Source organism: Zeus faber (assembly GCF_960531495.2).
Source record: "Zeus faber genome assembly, chromosome: 20".
In the NCBI taxonomy this organism is placed as follows: Eukaryota; Metazoa; Chordata; class Actinopteri; order Zeiformes; family Zeidae; genus Zeus; species Zeus faber.
In genome coordinates this window covers 16,307,127-16,322,730 of record NC_137207.1, presented here as the reverse complement: position 1 = coordinate 16,322,730, position 15,604 = coordinate 16,307,127, and the positions used below count along the sequence as shown (strand labels likewise).

Below are 15,604 nucleotides of genomic sequence, written 5' to 3'. Positions count from 1 at the left end.
ATATCATTGCTGCAATTTTGATACAAAAGATTAAATTACGTCTTAACTGAGATACGATAAATGATCGATTCAGAGAGAAGAGAAGGAAAGAGAGGCCCTACCGATGGCGACGGGAGAAACGTAACGACAAGAAATGAACTGGCACTCTGCGTGATATGGATATCCATGGTGAATGTCAGTCCAGCGGCGGTCCAGTGGGTCGGGTGCAGCGCACTGGTGAGAGTGCCCTGCCCCGTCCACTCCCTCGCTCTTGGGCAGTGGAGATCGCTCTCTCTCCCTTGTAAACACATTAGCAGGGCTGAGAGGATAAGCGACGGCGCCCCTTCCGCCGCTCTCCCTCTGTAGAAAAATCAATTTCTCATCGATGCTCCAGAGCCGGGAGACTCTGAAGAGACAGTGAAATGAAATGACTCCAAAGAACGTTTGTTTTGGTTTTTATGGACAATGAAACACCGATGTTGCGCCCCATCTATTTCTACATAGTATTTACTTCTATTGTTATTTATTATAACTAATATATTAAGTGCTTGCTCGTCTTTGGCGTTCTGTGTAAACACTGTCTCAAATTAGTCTTCCGGGCATTTTTGGACGTTCCATTGGGGATCTTAGGGCTTATCACGTAACTATCCTGTCAGTCTGTATAGCACTTTATTGACTTGCCACGCTTCTAGGCTTTGAAGAAGTTATGTCACCCAAAGCTCGGATCTAACGATTTTTGTCCAGATCTGAGCGCCGGGAGGTTCTTTTCAGTTTATGGACAGGTTCAAAAGAAAATGAATAAAAAGTTGGAATGGCTCCCAATTCGCCACCATTTCATCAGGAGGGCCAAATTAACAAATTGCTTTTTGAAAGCCTCTGCATGGAGACATTATTTGGGTGATATTTGAGGCAAAATTGGTAAAACAGTTCTGCAACCTGCTGTCAACATCTCTGCCGTCTGCTTTGCACGGGGGAGGGGGGTCTTTGATTTTCCTGCTGTCGTGGGTGGCACTGAAATAATACACAGAGACAGACAGACAGGCAGGCAGACAGACAGACAAGAGGGCAGACGGAGCATGTTTATCAACGGCAAAGCAATCTTTCAACCTCAAAATAGGTTTTCATATCCCTCCTGTGTGGACTAAAGAGCAGGGACAGTACCGTGGTCTGAAAACGTCTCCCCCAAAACAGTTGACTTGTGTCACAACTCCTTATCTTTGTTTTTGGGAGGGGGGAGATACGTCTGGAAGGTAAACCTCAGTCTAGGGCACTGTAATAGCGATTATCCCAAATCGGGAAAGACTGCCGGCGAAGACTCGCACGATCAACAGAGACAATCAGGCAGAAGATGTCAGATAAAACATTTTATTATATTAGTGCTACGGAAGTCTTCAAGGGACTCCCCTGCATCCCATTATCCAGCGCGTCATACAGAAGCACATGTAGTGAATCACATCTGTGTGTTTGAAAGATTTTAAACCACTTAAGTCAGCAAATTTGGGTAGTTACACAATGAAAAATAGTTTTTTCACAATATTTCTTTTTATAGACAAACAGGTGAGCCTGTTTGAAATACGAGACGTGAAAAGAGAATAGATCACAACCCCAAATAGACAGGGACGGGGGCGTCCAACCGGAAGGGAGTTGTGACAGATCCTCCCCGGAAAGCGAAAGGCCGAATCAATCTGCATCTCCGCTGTCCACCATTTCCTTCCCGTTGACGAGAGAAGAAGAGGAATGACTGCCAGGTCAGCCTCGGGGCGGCCACCAAAGTGTCGGCGTCACACAACGATAAAAAACTGCGACCCGGCACCGCCTCGCCCGCCTCTGGTTGGAAGTGCGAGCGAGAAGTGCCCATGTGCCAGGCACTATGAAGACAAACGTCCTCAGATGGCCCTTTACACGGTTATATCTCGCAAGACACTCGGCAATAAAGCTGTGGATTCGAGCTCAGATTTTGGCGACGCCGATCGCGTTCTCGCATTTCTCGCGCCGGCCTCCGGGACCAATTGCCCCCAACTCAGGACGGCAGACCGGAAAGGCTTTTATCCGTCGACGGACGACAGTGGAACGAACCGATGGCGTGAGAGCAAAGCAGCGTTCTGCAGTCCCAAGGGGAGGTAAAAATGGAGAACCTGCAATTATCTCCTGTCCATCCATGCCTCTCTGCAGCTGTGGCCGGACACATCAACATGAATAATATAATGTATGCTTAAACACCACAGGATCCCTCCAAAACAAAGCCGAAAATACTTCTCCCTCCAACAATCTCTGAATTTAACCGTGCTCCGCCACTAATCTGGGAGGGGGTTGGGCAACATTGCAAAGCAAGCATTGTTTTTAATCTCCCTTTTGCAGTAGACCAATAATAATAATAATTAATATAGCTGCAGGCAGGAAGTTTAGTTGTGTTAAGATACGTATCACAGTTCTGCAGATTTTGTGCAATGGAGCACGAGTTTAAATTTTTTTTTTTTAATTTTTACGACCTCTCAAGAAGAAGAAGAAGAAGAAGAACAATCTTTATTTGTCACACAGCACATCACACTACAACACATGCTTGCACACACACACACACACACATGCTTTGGATGGTGGCCGGTGAAAGAGGCCTCTGCGTTTAACCCATCCTGGCTTGTCCTTCCTCCGGGGCCACAGCCAGGAGCAGTGGGCAGCATACGTGGACGCGCCCGGGGACCAGGTGATAAATGTCCATCGCTGGTCAGACGATGATGGGTGCATGTTTTTGGGGGGGTCCTTACTGACGTGAGGTGGGGGAAACCGCATGTGAGCACGGGGAGAACATGCAAACTCCACACAGAAAGGCTCCTATTTGGGAGATAACGCGCCGGAGCACAGTGCCAACAGCGTCCCAGGCGGGAATCGAACCCAGGACCTTCTTGCTGTTTATGATGTCACAAAGTGACTTTGTTTTCAATGTAACGCCAATGTTCTTCAATTTCTGGTGAGTTTGTCAAGGTTTATCAATACTTCCTAATACAAAGGTAGAGAACACGAATGAAACGCTCCGATTCCGACGAGACCTCAACCATGTCTATAAGTTCCTATCGTCGTGTTTGGGATACTTCTAGGTCGAAAAATCGTAGTAGGTAATGTAGTTTAGGATAAAAAATAAAATACTTTTTTGATACACGTCATGTACTGTATAAATATTTTCCTACACCTAAACTTAACAAAGTGAACTAAATGAAAAGGCAGAAAGTGGTTGTGATATTGACAAATTCTTCCCCGATAATTATAATCCAAAATGAATGTTACAGTTACATAAATGTTGTCTCCATTCCAATACAGACAAGTAATCTATTAGACTGTCATTTTAGATTGTACATTAACAGAAAAAATACAGTAAAGTAGTAATTACAACTAACATTTATTTATATATTTCTAAAATGAAATGTATTTAGTATTATTGTTATGAAAACTAGATCGTCTTCATAACAAAAAAAGGAATAGTTTGTTGACAGCAAAGTCATAATCGACATATATAAGACACAACGTCGCCGACTGTCACTGATTATCCAGATGTACTTCAATGACAATGACAAGATATTGTTTAAAATAAAAAATAAAATACTTTTTTTTAATAAACATCATGAAAAAATAATTTACTACACCTAAACTTAACAAACTTTAACGAAAGGCAGAAGGTGTTTGTGATATTGACACATTCTTCCTAACTTACCTTGTTGCATTGAAGTACTCTGGAGTATCAGTGACGGTAGGTGACGTTGAGTCTCATACACGTCAAATTTTGACATATTCACGTCGATTTACAATAACAGTTGATTTCACGTAATTTATTTGTTGGGTTTTTTTCCTTGGATTACATTGTCAGTAAATTAGGTTTCCATGAAATACGAAAAACGTTGTAGTATGTCTGTGAGTAATTACCATTGCACGGCTTCTATTTTTCCGACGCCTCGCTGGATCTTGAACGCATCACTCAGTCCCACATTCCAGTGGTTTTGACTGGACGTGGTGACAAGTTTTTGTGGACTACTTTTTTATTGTATATTTCATTAATCTGGTAAAGTAATGTGCACCACGGATTTAAAAATCAATCAAACAGATCTACTGACATCCACCAGGTAAGAAGCTATGTAAATACACACGTAAATCGATAGTTTGGTGACGTCGAACAAGTACAGAGTGGCCGAGTCTAGACCGCACACTGGACACGGTCCTACTGGACATTCTCAATCGGAACCTGTACATTTATAATAAATAATATGATGACGTCATCAAGCGTCTTACCGTAAATCTCATCTCCTTCATTTTGTTTGCGAATTGTGTTGTGTTAAGTTAACCAAGACACAACTGAATATTTCGGGTCCAACTTTTTCGGGTTTCTCATTAATATCCGCCCTGTATGTTGATCGATTTGGGTGAAATTGAAACCACGAGATCCTTGTGACATAGCGGTTTAAACGACACCTCAACCGTGTTCATAGATCCTGCGGAAGTATGTCTTCCAGATAGTTTTAGCCGGGTTGGGAGACATGCATTGGACCGCGTCTGTGATAATGATCCAGTTTGGTCGTTTTTTCGCAAATTTCTGCTCCGTACGTGGATTGAAACTTCAAGCACGGGGTGTTTGTGACATAGTGATTCAAACTAGACATTTTCTTAGGTTCTGCTGAAGTTTGTGCTCCAGATAGTTTTAGATTTCAAAGTTCCAATAATCTTTTTTTAACTAAAACAACAGCTAGGCTACTACTACTACTACTACTTCTACTACTTCTACTACTACTAAAAATAAAATAATAATAATAATATGTATATGTATATGTATATGTATAATAATTTGTCTGCTTGTTTGTCTATTTAACAGGGACAACTAGAATAAACTGGGACTGTCCCAGAAAAGCCAATTTTGGCCTAATCCCTTCAGGCAATGCTGATCAATTCGATTTTGTTTTATTTATTTAACACTGTTATTGTTCCACATTAAATACCTGATAATTGTTAAGAAAGGCCATTTAATTTTATTTGACTTCATTCAACCGTCGCAGTCAGAAAAACGCCCTGCACAGGCAATGCCGGTCTGTTTTATGTCATTTTAACATCGCCTACTTTATTTAGCACTGTAAAAAAATAAACATTTACTCCAAAATGCTTAGAATAAATCAAATAAATCCTCAATAAGAGATGATAATGCCGAACAATTCAATTATTGGGTGACGATAGATTTGGCAGCAAAGATTACACGACAGGCCCAGCCCTAGATACTCACACATATTGCAGTTTCATCAAGAATTCAGAGTTCAGCTCACTTGGATTTCAAGTCAGCCCTCTCATAAATGTATTCATAATCAAACCTATGGTGATAAAAATAAATTGATAGTCCCCTTCCACTGTCCTCATCCTCTAGGCCTATAGGTCCATGCTGGTGCCATAAATGCCTTAATATAATCTAAATATGAAAACACTCTTTTATGTGGAGGACCTTTAATATAGAAATAATTAAGATATTTTATGCAAAATCTCAGAATACATGCAATGCTATGCCAGGAAATGAGATACTGTCATTTCCAAGCCATGCAAACAGAATCTGACAGAATGAGCTTTCCTCAACGATGGCTCCGAAGGTTTTGGAGACACCTTGATCCTCCCCAAATTCACTCTGTTCTGAAACTGTAAATATTTAACAAGCGTCCTCTCACGGAGGTTTCAGCCAACCATTGTGATATCACAAACCATTGGAGACCGCAAGCTTTGATTATGCTCCACAAATACTCGGTTTGGATCAACTCTGTGCCAGGGGATACGAAGCAAGTAAACGCGAGCTCGGGCCAAAGTGCTCATGGAAGGACGTGCACGCAACCAGAGAGCGCGGGCATAAAAGTAGCTCGTCGCCGTGTAGATGCCGTGTTGTTATTGTCCTGAAAGACAGGGGGCGCTGTGCACAAACCACCATGGAAATTGAAGGAACTGCTGTAACCGTTAGAAAGAAGGCCTGAGGCAAGGATCTGAATCTGAATAACTAGAAAAGAGCATTACAATTAAAATGTTGAAAGTGTTAAATGTATGTATATTTATTGTAGTCAGTGCAGGGTTTTATATATATATATATATATATATATATATATATATATATAAAACCCTGCACTATATATATATATATATATAAAACCCTGCACTGACTATATATATGTATAAAATTAAAAATAGTCCCAAGTCTTTGGACAGAGACGGCTCCATCTGCTTCCATGAATTCAACGCCATCAGGTTATTTTTGTGGTCATGCATGGATGGCTGGTGCAGATTGTACCTCTTCGCACAACCTTCCTCACAAACGCGCCCATCTTGAATGACCTGAAGCGCACGGCGGCGAGCTCCAAAAACTGGGAGGTGCGCGCCCTTGCGCCAAATCGGCGCGCGGCGACGTCGCAAGCGCCGCAATGCCGTCATTTACGGCCGCGCGCGCGCCGAGCGACACTACGGCTGCGGCGACTATAAAGCAGGAGCTGGTTGTATGTGCGGTGGATGTTTTTGCCTTTAATTTGTTCCGACAGTCAGGATGATGTTGCATAAAAAGTTACTTGAATCAGAGCGCTTCTGAATTTTAATTTGAGGGGGGACGGCATGAATGATTTTGAATCTCTTTGCCTCTTTTAATAAGAAAGAAGCGTGTGCGTGATGAAAATGTTATTTCTGCATTCAGAGGTGGCTATTCATCAGCCTCCTCCAATCTATTTGGATGGAATACCCACCACTATTTATACACACAAACACACACACATGTAGGCACACCCGCACGCACACACACACACACAAACTCAACTAACCACCCACGGAGTACTAGGCCCATTAGCAATCAAAGACATTTCTGCAGAAGTCGCACATTTAAAAACCCTCAGGGCCCTTCAACAGACAAGGGATTGGGCTCGAAATAAGCCGTTCCGCAGTAAACGGACTGCAGCCCAAATAGTAATACAAACAGCGGAACCCTGCAGATGAAGGATGCTCAGCATTTGAGATCACCAAAGGTTTGTTATTTTTTTGAACACCAAAGAAAGGGAGTGGCGAGGAGGGTGATGGTGGGGGGGGGGGGGGAGGGTAATGCCTTTCAGTAGAGTAGCAGAGCTCAGACATAAAAGCTCTAAGAATACGTGGAGTCGTCGTATACAAATCCGATCAATCCCCTGCCCCGAAACCGTCTTTTTTTGGACATTCGGGGCAAACTACTTGACGTATCAGACAAGATCTAACCTCTCTCATTGCCGCCCCCAATCCCTCATCGCCTCTTTTTTTTTACCGCTGCTTTTAGTACAAAGAAAGAGCTGGGCTACAGTTCCCCGGCACAAGATGGCTGCATGACTCCCATGCGCGGAGATAAATCTAATCTCCGGAAGCCACTTTCCAACGGACCCCACCCCGCCCCATCGCCCCAACACTCACACCTTTCTCCCCCTTTTTTCCCCGCGAAGCCCTACCTGCTTCGCTCCGGCCCCTGCCTGGGTTCTTTAGTGCCTGGGCCCCGGATGAGACAAAAACGAAAGGTCCGCCGGTCCTTTCTGCCTTTGGCGCCCGTGTGGACTCCTGCTCCGGCTGCTGTGTTTGCGTCAGGGAGCCCGTTTGAGAAATGTGAAATGGATAACTCTGGGCCCGGGCAGGCGGCCAACGCTGAGGGTAAAAGAAAATTGATTCTGCCCACCGCCACTGATTCCGAAGACTCCGCTTTCACTGCTGATCGTAATAGCGCTTGGATATGATGTCACCCTTGCATGCCCCGCCATGTCGTACTCAGTGCCAGGTATCGTAAGCGGATCTAGGTTTCGGTATTGGCCACGGCAAAACCCGAATCTGCTTAGGACGAGGATGAGAGCGTGTGAGATATGGCTCCACTGGTCGGGTCTCTTACACGCACAGACTGTATCACGCCCTATAAGTGGGTCTCGATGGAGAGGAGCAAATGCAGCCGCTCGAAAACCTCCTCGCACGGCGAAGCACTGGTTCCACGTTCTCCTCGATGCTCGCGTTGTTTCTTTTTTCCTCTAAATCGCTGTCAGAATTCCCCTTCCGCTGAGAATTCACCCCTTTCTTTCTCGCCGCAAGTTCTACCCGGTTTTCCTCAATTCTCTTTCTTTTTCTCCCCCTGCTCAATCTGCTTTGTTTCTGCCATCCATCTTTAGCGTGTTCCAACAGCGCGGCGATAACTGGAAGATCCAGGTGAACGTTGACATCAAGTCGACCTGTCAGAATCGAGTTAACCACCAAAGTCAAGAGCAATTATGTGAGCTAGATGGTCAGGACAATGCACTTTGTACTTCATACATTAGGATAGTATAATACAGCGTTTGATATCGAGATGTTTACCATGACGCCATGTTATTTGCTCCATAACGATATTCCTGTTCCCATCGTGCGGTTCAACCTCGCACTATCAAACGGGTTCACAGAGACACTGACGGAGCGGAGTGAGAGCGAGTCTCCCCGCCTCGCCGACGCAGGCGAAGCCATTTGCAAAGAGTGATTCCAAATGGAGCGATAGCTGTGGAGGAAAGGGCCGTGAAAATGCCGATCCGGCAGGAGTCTCAGCCCGGAAGGATAGCTCTGCCCGGGTCTCTGACTTTGAGCCGCGACGTCGCTCGCTTCAGCACCACGGCCAGTTACATAACCCCCGCGATTCCCGCTCCTTTCCCCTCGGCAGAGCGGCGCGTCGGGAGATTTGCGAGGTGCAGCGTTGACGACGGCAGCACCGAAATAGAGAGAGGAAGTCAGACCCTTTTCAGCCGGGGGGCTTCTGGCTTTACCTGAGAACGACATGATTTCGTGAATGGGGGGAGAAACAGTCGAACTCGTTAGAAGTCACCATGGCGACATCTTACAGGGGGGGGGGCCGCCTCGACTGTTTTCTCGCGGGCGTCACGCCTTCACAGACCAAGAAGTGTTGACGACTGTTTACCTCACAGCACACACAGGAAACATTTTGTCTCGTTGTTGACACTGACTGTCGATCTCAGCAACCACACGTCCCTCAAATGCCTCATTCCTTCAGTTCCTTCACACCATATGTGTTAATCCATTATTTATCATCCATGAAAACAAAAGCACAGGAAAGCCATGGGCTAGTGTGTCTTTGGTCGCCATAGTTACCAGTCAAGTGACGATCCACGAGCTGCGATCCAAAATGAGGACGAATTTCCGGCGACCGCGTCAAACACATACCAAATACACGGCAGGGTTTTTCGTTAAACTGATTTCGGATCCTTCCAAAATGCGTGGGGACGATCTGCTACATGTTTAGCGTGCTCTCTCTCTCTCTCTCTCTCTTTCTCTCTCTCTCAGGGTTCACTGGATAACTCAATTACTCCAATCAGGGAGGAACTTTCCACCTTTCACCTTCGCACCTTCTTCATTTCTAAAACCGCTGAGGTGACCCGATTCCCTGACCTAGACGCCCGTAGGAGGAGGAGAAATGCTGGCGCCACATCCCCCGGTGGACATCTCCGTCTTCAAGGCACACAGACCTACACACACACACACACACACACACGCACACACACACACACACACACATGCACACACACACACGCTCGCGCGCACACACACATACACACACACACTATTTATTCATCCCACTTGCTCACTGTTATTCATCCGTTTGCTCCATCCTGTTGGAAGGGATTACTGGAAGACCTGATATTGAGGCATTTCACGTCAAACGAGGGGGAATCGGTGAACCCGTTTCACCGCGTTTTAATGTCGTGGATGCGTTGATTTGTTGCTCTAACGTCTAATATGAGATTAAATCCCAAGGTGGCCGCCCTGGTTAAATAAATCACTGAAAAATGCAGACAAATAAACAATTCAGCAGCGCGCAGATGAATCCAACACCCAATCAAAAAAAATGCATGTTTTTGCAGGAGGAAAATAATTCAGAGATTGTGAATTGTAAACTTTGAATGGGCTTCGATCGGCTGTGCGGTGGGTATGCAGATGTTATGATATTGAATGATGCCCTGTACACCGATCTATACGTATGTATTTGTATTGAACTTGAGCCTATTGGTTGACATTGTGAAATTTGTGTTCGACATTTGACTCGCTTCTCTCGTAGCGTAAAGTAAATGTGATCTTCAATCGTGCCAAAGGATAAATCGAAAGCCTGTTTAACATCCCGCTGGGACGCAGGTGACCTGGCCAGGATGTCAGTAAAAACAACACAACGTACTACGGATCCACGGGGTGTCAAAATGTACACTAAATAAGTTCAAATAGATGATGGTATTATTAGGTATTATTATTATAGCATGTTTGTATTTTATTCGACATATTCGGGAATTGTGACAAAGAATTCCTTCAATACAGATACAAAATTGCATTCCCCCGAAGCAAAGTCTGAATAATAATATTAGATATATTTATTAATTATTATTATTAATAATAATAATAATAATAATAATAATAATAATAATAATAATAATATAATAATAATAATTATTATTATTATTATAATTATAATAACAACGATAATATCTTTGTTATATACTATAATTATTATTCTTATCATTATTATTCAATCGGGACTCACCTGTGTGGAACTGGGAGCTGAGAGCCAGACCAGGGCTGACCACCAGGGCTGAAGACATCGCCCGGAACAGCGACATCTCGATCGGGTCTTGGGAGACGAAACACGGCCGAAACGCGGGCTCTTTCCCCGGATACGCTCTCACGCTAGGACGCACGGGTGTCCCAGCCTGCCTCCCCCATGTCGACCCGTTCTCCCCCACACACGGCGTGTCCGTTCCCCGGCACCAAAAACGAAAAGGGCGAAACCGAAAGGCAAACGGGTCCGACTCATCCCAGTGCGGTGTCCATTGATTGATAGATATGTGCAAACGTTGAGGTTTTGTTTTTCTTCCCCAGTCTGTTAAAAATCCCGGATCACCTCTGGATTTTCCCCCCGGAGCCGCCGGGCAGCGAGCGGGAGCTGTCCGCGTGCTGACAGCGGCGCCATCTTGCTAATGCTAATGCGGTGGGGAGGACGCTGTGGATGTGTGGCGGATGGTGGTCCTCTTTGTTGTTGTTGTCGTTGTTGCTTAAAGTGGACATTTGATGTGAAATGAGGCACTTTCTTGGGGGAGTGATGGGTCATCGCACTCAACCCTATTTCTTTTTACTTTCCGTGTAAGCATATGGGGTCATAGGACGCTATTTAGTCTCATAGCCAGTGCCTGGGCTTGCGTTGCGAAATGCACAGGAATGTCTCCCTCTGTTGAACGTCAAACTTGTGTCACAAAGCAATGTTCGGCTTTTTACGCCGTCTACGGTAACGGCACCTTTTGTGACATCTGCCGGTAGAGGTCACCACAGAGACCGGCGGCGCCCCAGAGATCGGGGCTCTGTTCTGGGGAAGACCCCCTTGAAACCTTGTACCGGTACTTAATAAATACTCACCTCCTAATCGCCGCCTGTGTCTCCTCGGTCCAGCCGCCCGGCCCAGGCTTGCTGAACTAACCTTCAACATCCGAAAAGATTATTCTGTTCTAAGCAAGAGCCCACGTTTGAGAGTTCATTTTAGCCGGCGCTTGACAGGAAACAGCCGTTTAAATGTGCTTGCGTCGCACTCGAGCTGCTTTCCATTTCTGCCGATGGCGGGGTCCGCCACCAACCCAGCGGGGTCGCAGAGATCGGGCACCCGTGAGCCGCATCGGGTGAGGCCCCTTGCATTCGTAAGGTGTTTGGCAATTTGATGATGATCGTGCAGTGTACTAGTGCTGCTAGTACTGTACCACGGCTTGAGACAAATAACCACGCCCGTTCCTCCAGCGGAAGCAGCGAACACGCGCCGGAGTTATTTACTGCAAGTGAGCAAATACGCAGGTATACCCAGCATTCCTACTTCTTTTTCAGTCACTTCTAAATCCGCCGTCATTCAGTAGTGTCCTGCCATAGCCAAATCATCAGAGACGGCGCAGCACGTGTTCCCTCATAAACGCCCACCGAAGAGATGATCTTCACACAAACAGCGACTAATTATGGTCGGTAATACCCAACAGTCTGTGGGCCAGTATTGATCGGTTGCTCTTCTGTGTCTTTTATACTTTACTTTAATTCCGTAATGATCCTTAACTCCTTTAAGAGTTACCTAAATATGTAAGAGTAGCCCCGCATGTCGCTGTTTATAACACAGGGCGTTTATCCTTTGCCGGACAGGGCGCTTAAAAACAAGAATACTGTTGGTGCTTTGTCTGAGGGAACGCCTTTGTAAAGTCTGGTCGCTTTGCGTGTCGGTTTGACAGTTTCCCGTCTGCACGCCGAAGAACATTTAACATGGTCTTATTGGACCAGGGTGATGATTATGACCCTTGTGTGTTTTGACTATTCTTCGAAAAGTCATGCCGAGCAGAGCAGCCGGAAACAATTTGTCTTCTCCTGGATCCCGTAGGTAGGAGCCGCGGGGACTCCGAGGTTGCAGGCGAGGGGATGACGCCCCATCTCGGCGTCGTAAGAGAGCAAAGCAAATGTGTGGTGCGTGAACTCAGTATGATCGGCGTGCTGAAAGCAAATGCAGAGCGGTTGTTGTTGTTCTCTTCGTCCCGGCGAGGCCCTCCGCTCCATTGGTCAAATAAGCGCAGACTCAACGTCTCCGACGGACAGATTGTGATGTGAGGCCGGGGGAGGCGCCGCACAGCGGGGCCTCTATCCCCGCCCTAATCCCACTGTTGACTGCGGCATCGCCGCACGCCGCTTCCCCCATCCCCCTCCGCCGCGTGACACGACAACACCCCCGACTCCCCCCCCCCCCCCCCTCGTCACATCATCCCGTCAGGAATTCCATCCCCCCGGAGGAAAGAGAAGAGCTGCCGTCCCTGCCGCCCTGGGACGGTGACGGAGCCTCCGCAGCTCCTCCGGGGAAGAGGTAAAAGAAATGTCACACACCCGGGCCGGCAAAGTAATTAAGGAAATACCCCTCCTCTCCCTCACCTTTCATCAGGGTAAGATTCGCCGTGTTACGCATCCATCCATCCACCCAAACGTTGAAACCCACCCACGCGCATACTCCTTTGTTCTCAGTCATGTATCATCCATAAATAATAAAGGCGACGTAGTCTGAGTGATTGTCTACCATATAGGAGAACCTGAGTACTAACTCCTATAAAATTTTATACATGCATAGTTTTCATTTGGGTGACATTTCATGAGAGGAATACAAATGTCTCCCTCTGGTTCAGGCTCCCGCTGCGTGCTACGCGGCGTTCTCTCTCCTCCCGTCGCGGTGAGAGCGTTAACGCAGGAGGGACGGCGGCAGAAGGGACGGCCCCACGGTGCGGCTCCCCGGTGCGGCTCGTCGTCTCCGAGCCCGTTTGCGTGGCGGCCGGAGCCGGCGAGCCGATGGGGAAGCCGCCCGGAGCGCCGTCCCTCCTTACCGGCGGACGTTTTCGACACGCGGCCGCTCCTTTAAGGCCTTTTTCTCCCGTCTTCCTCCCGAGGTAGCGGAACGTCGCTTCAGATACTGCTCCCTCGTACGCTGCTTTGTGTTGTGCGCCGGCCGTTTCCCTGGAAACAGAAGCGAGAGGATGGATGGATTTCTGAAGCCGGAAAAAAAAAGCCGGCGGGGGGACCGCGTCTGAAAACCCTTCTGATCCTCCCTCCATCTGCAGACACATCAAATACAATACGTCTGTGCACCTTTGCGTTCTATTAAAACTAAACACTGGCGATGCAGTCAACCCACAAACGTGTTATTGAAAAGTCGTCTCTCGCGGTGCTGGCCTTCCTTTTTAGTAGGCGCGGTGGAGAAGCCACTTTCTCCTGCGGCCTTGCATCGAATACTCTCTCCAGTCCAAGGCCCCGGCCTTCAGAGGCGTCCGATGGGGTTAATGAGGATGGGGTGGGGGGGGGGGGGGGGGGGTGGATAAGCAGGGACCGTGGGTCCCGGGGTTTCTGCTGTGGCGTCAACAGCTCCCCCTGGAGCGCCCGGTCATTCTGCACCCGGGCAGCTGCAGCCGGCCAGTCGGAGCGATCGGGTTTCGCCGCGGAGGGCTCGTCAAAGGCCCCCGCCAGAAGGAGCCCGCTGAGGGTGGGACGCATTCCGCCGTCCCCTCCCCCTGCAGGGCTCCCGGGGGCCGACGTGAGACGAACAATGCGCAAATCATCTAGTTTACATTCACTAATAGTATCCAGGCGGTGTTAGTTTGAAATACTGTTACAACTGCATATTAAATTCAAGTTCAGGTTCTAGACATTGATATGAATGAGCCTCCATTTTTTTTTTCCCTCACGATCGGGCTAAAATAGAATACGTGCTGTGGATAAACTTAGGTCCCCCGACTTAATTAACCGGCAGGAATTGCAAACGAATAGGTGTCCCCCTCAGGGACGGCGAATTAGCAATAATATTTTTTGCGTGGGGGGGGGACGTTCTGCTTGTTTTCTGAACAGGCCAGAGAATTCTCCCGCTGAGCAAATAATTAAAAGATGGGAGAGGAATGTCATTAGGAAGTCAAAAGCGTTTTCTGCAATTATATGTGTGTGTGTGTTTGTGTACTATTTCAGTGTGATTTCAGAGTGCGTGTGCGCTTTTTTTTTTTTTTTTCCCTATTTGTTCTGGATGCTGTAGCCGAGGATCCTGCAGGGGCCAAACAGAAACAACGTCCGTGGGGGGATGAGTCTGATTAACTCACAGACATAACAAAATTCTTCTCGGGGAAAATACAAACCACTTTGGATTGTCCTCCATTAGGCGGAGCGAGGAGCTGGGAGGGGGAGAGAGAGGGAGATAACATTCCGGCGTCGGTAAACAAGCCCGGGCGCCCAGGCAACGCGGGATGTTCCCCGACAATGGCCTCATTATCCGGCTTCTGCAACAAGAAGGTGTTTGGAGGAGTCAATTAAATCTTAAATTGTAATTTGACTTGTTTACAATGGCTGTTGGCCCCGCGGTCGATTGGAATTCTCCGCGGTGCTAAAATCCAGGAAATTATATTCAATTGTCGTTACCAAAACACAAATGCAATGCAAAGCCCGCATAGCATAAACCGATGAGTTATTATACGCCTTAAAGCCCACAGCGTGGCTCCGAGGGGAGCTTTGAAACGTCGTCGGTGCAACTCGTCATCCAAAGCACGGCCCTCCAAATGGTTGCGATGATGTAATTATATTTGGAGGGGCGGGGCTTCCTTAACCGAGACCGCGACGAGCCAGGTCCCAAACGCTTAGCGCTGCGGAGGCTTCTAGGCTCTGTTTTGCAAGGTGCAAGGTGGAGGAGGGGGAGGAGGAGAGGGAGCGGAAAATATGAGGAACGTGAAAGATAAAGCCTCGCAGCTCCCTTCACAGCCGATGGCCGCGCTGTCGGGCCGAGAGCTCGAGAGTCGAAGGCGTCAGTGAAATGCATCCAGCGGTGGCAGTTTTTTATTTATTTGTTTTTTTATATCCCTTACTGGGGAGCGTTTAGTGGATACAACCATGAGCGCGCACACACACACACACACACGCTAAAAAAAGGCATAACGTACAGGCATAGTGAGATTCTAACTGTGGCGTGTCACAAACAAGCCTCGATGAGTTTGTCAAAGCCTTCATCTGCAGGTTTTTCCCCGATCTGAACCTCTTCCATCCTCATCCCGTCGTGCTTTTTTTTTCTTTCGTTTTTTTA

General features: G+C 47.1%; 1 protein-coding gene across 1 annotated transcript in view; it reads right to left on the bottom strand.

Annotated features, from left to right (window-relative positions):
• The window catches only part of aatkb (apoptosis-associated tyrosine kinase b), a gene marked incomplete at its 5' end in the record, with an annotated part of 48,752 nt that extends 34,712 nt beyond the window's left edge, over positions 1–14,040 (bottom strand). Inside the window, 3 exons of the mRNA XM_080021232.1 lie at positions 10,538–10,624; positions 13,274–13,506; positions 13,877–14,040. Of these exons, the coding sequence (XP_079877358.1) occupies positions 10,538–10,624; positions 13,274–13,506; positions 13,877–14,040 (484 nt within the window). The remainder of the gene's footprint in view (positions 1–10,537; positions 10,625–13,273; positions 13,507–13,876) is intronic.
• Positions 14,041–15,604: the final 1,564 nt, after the last annotated feature.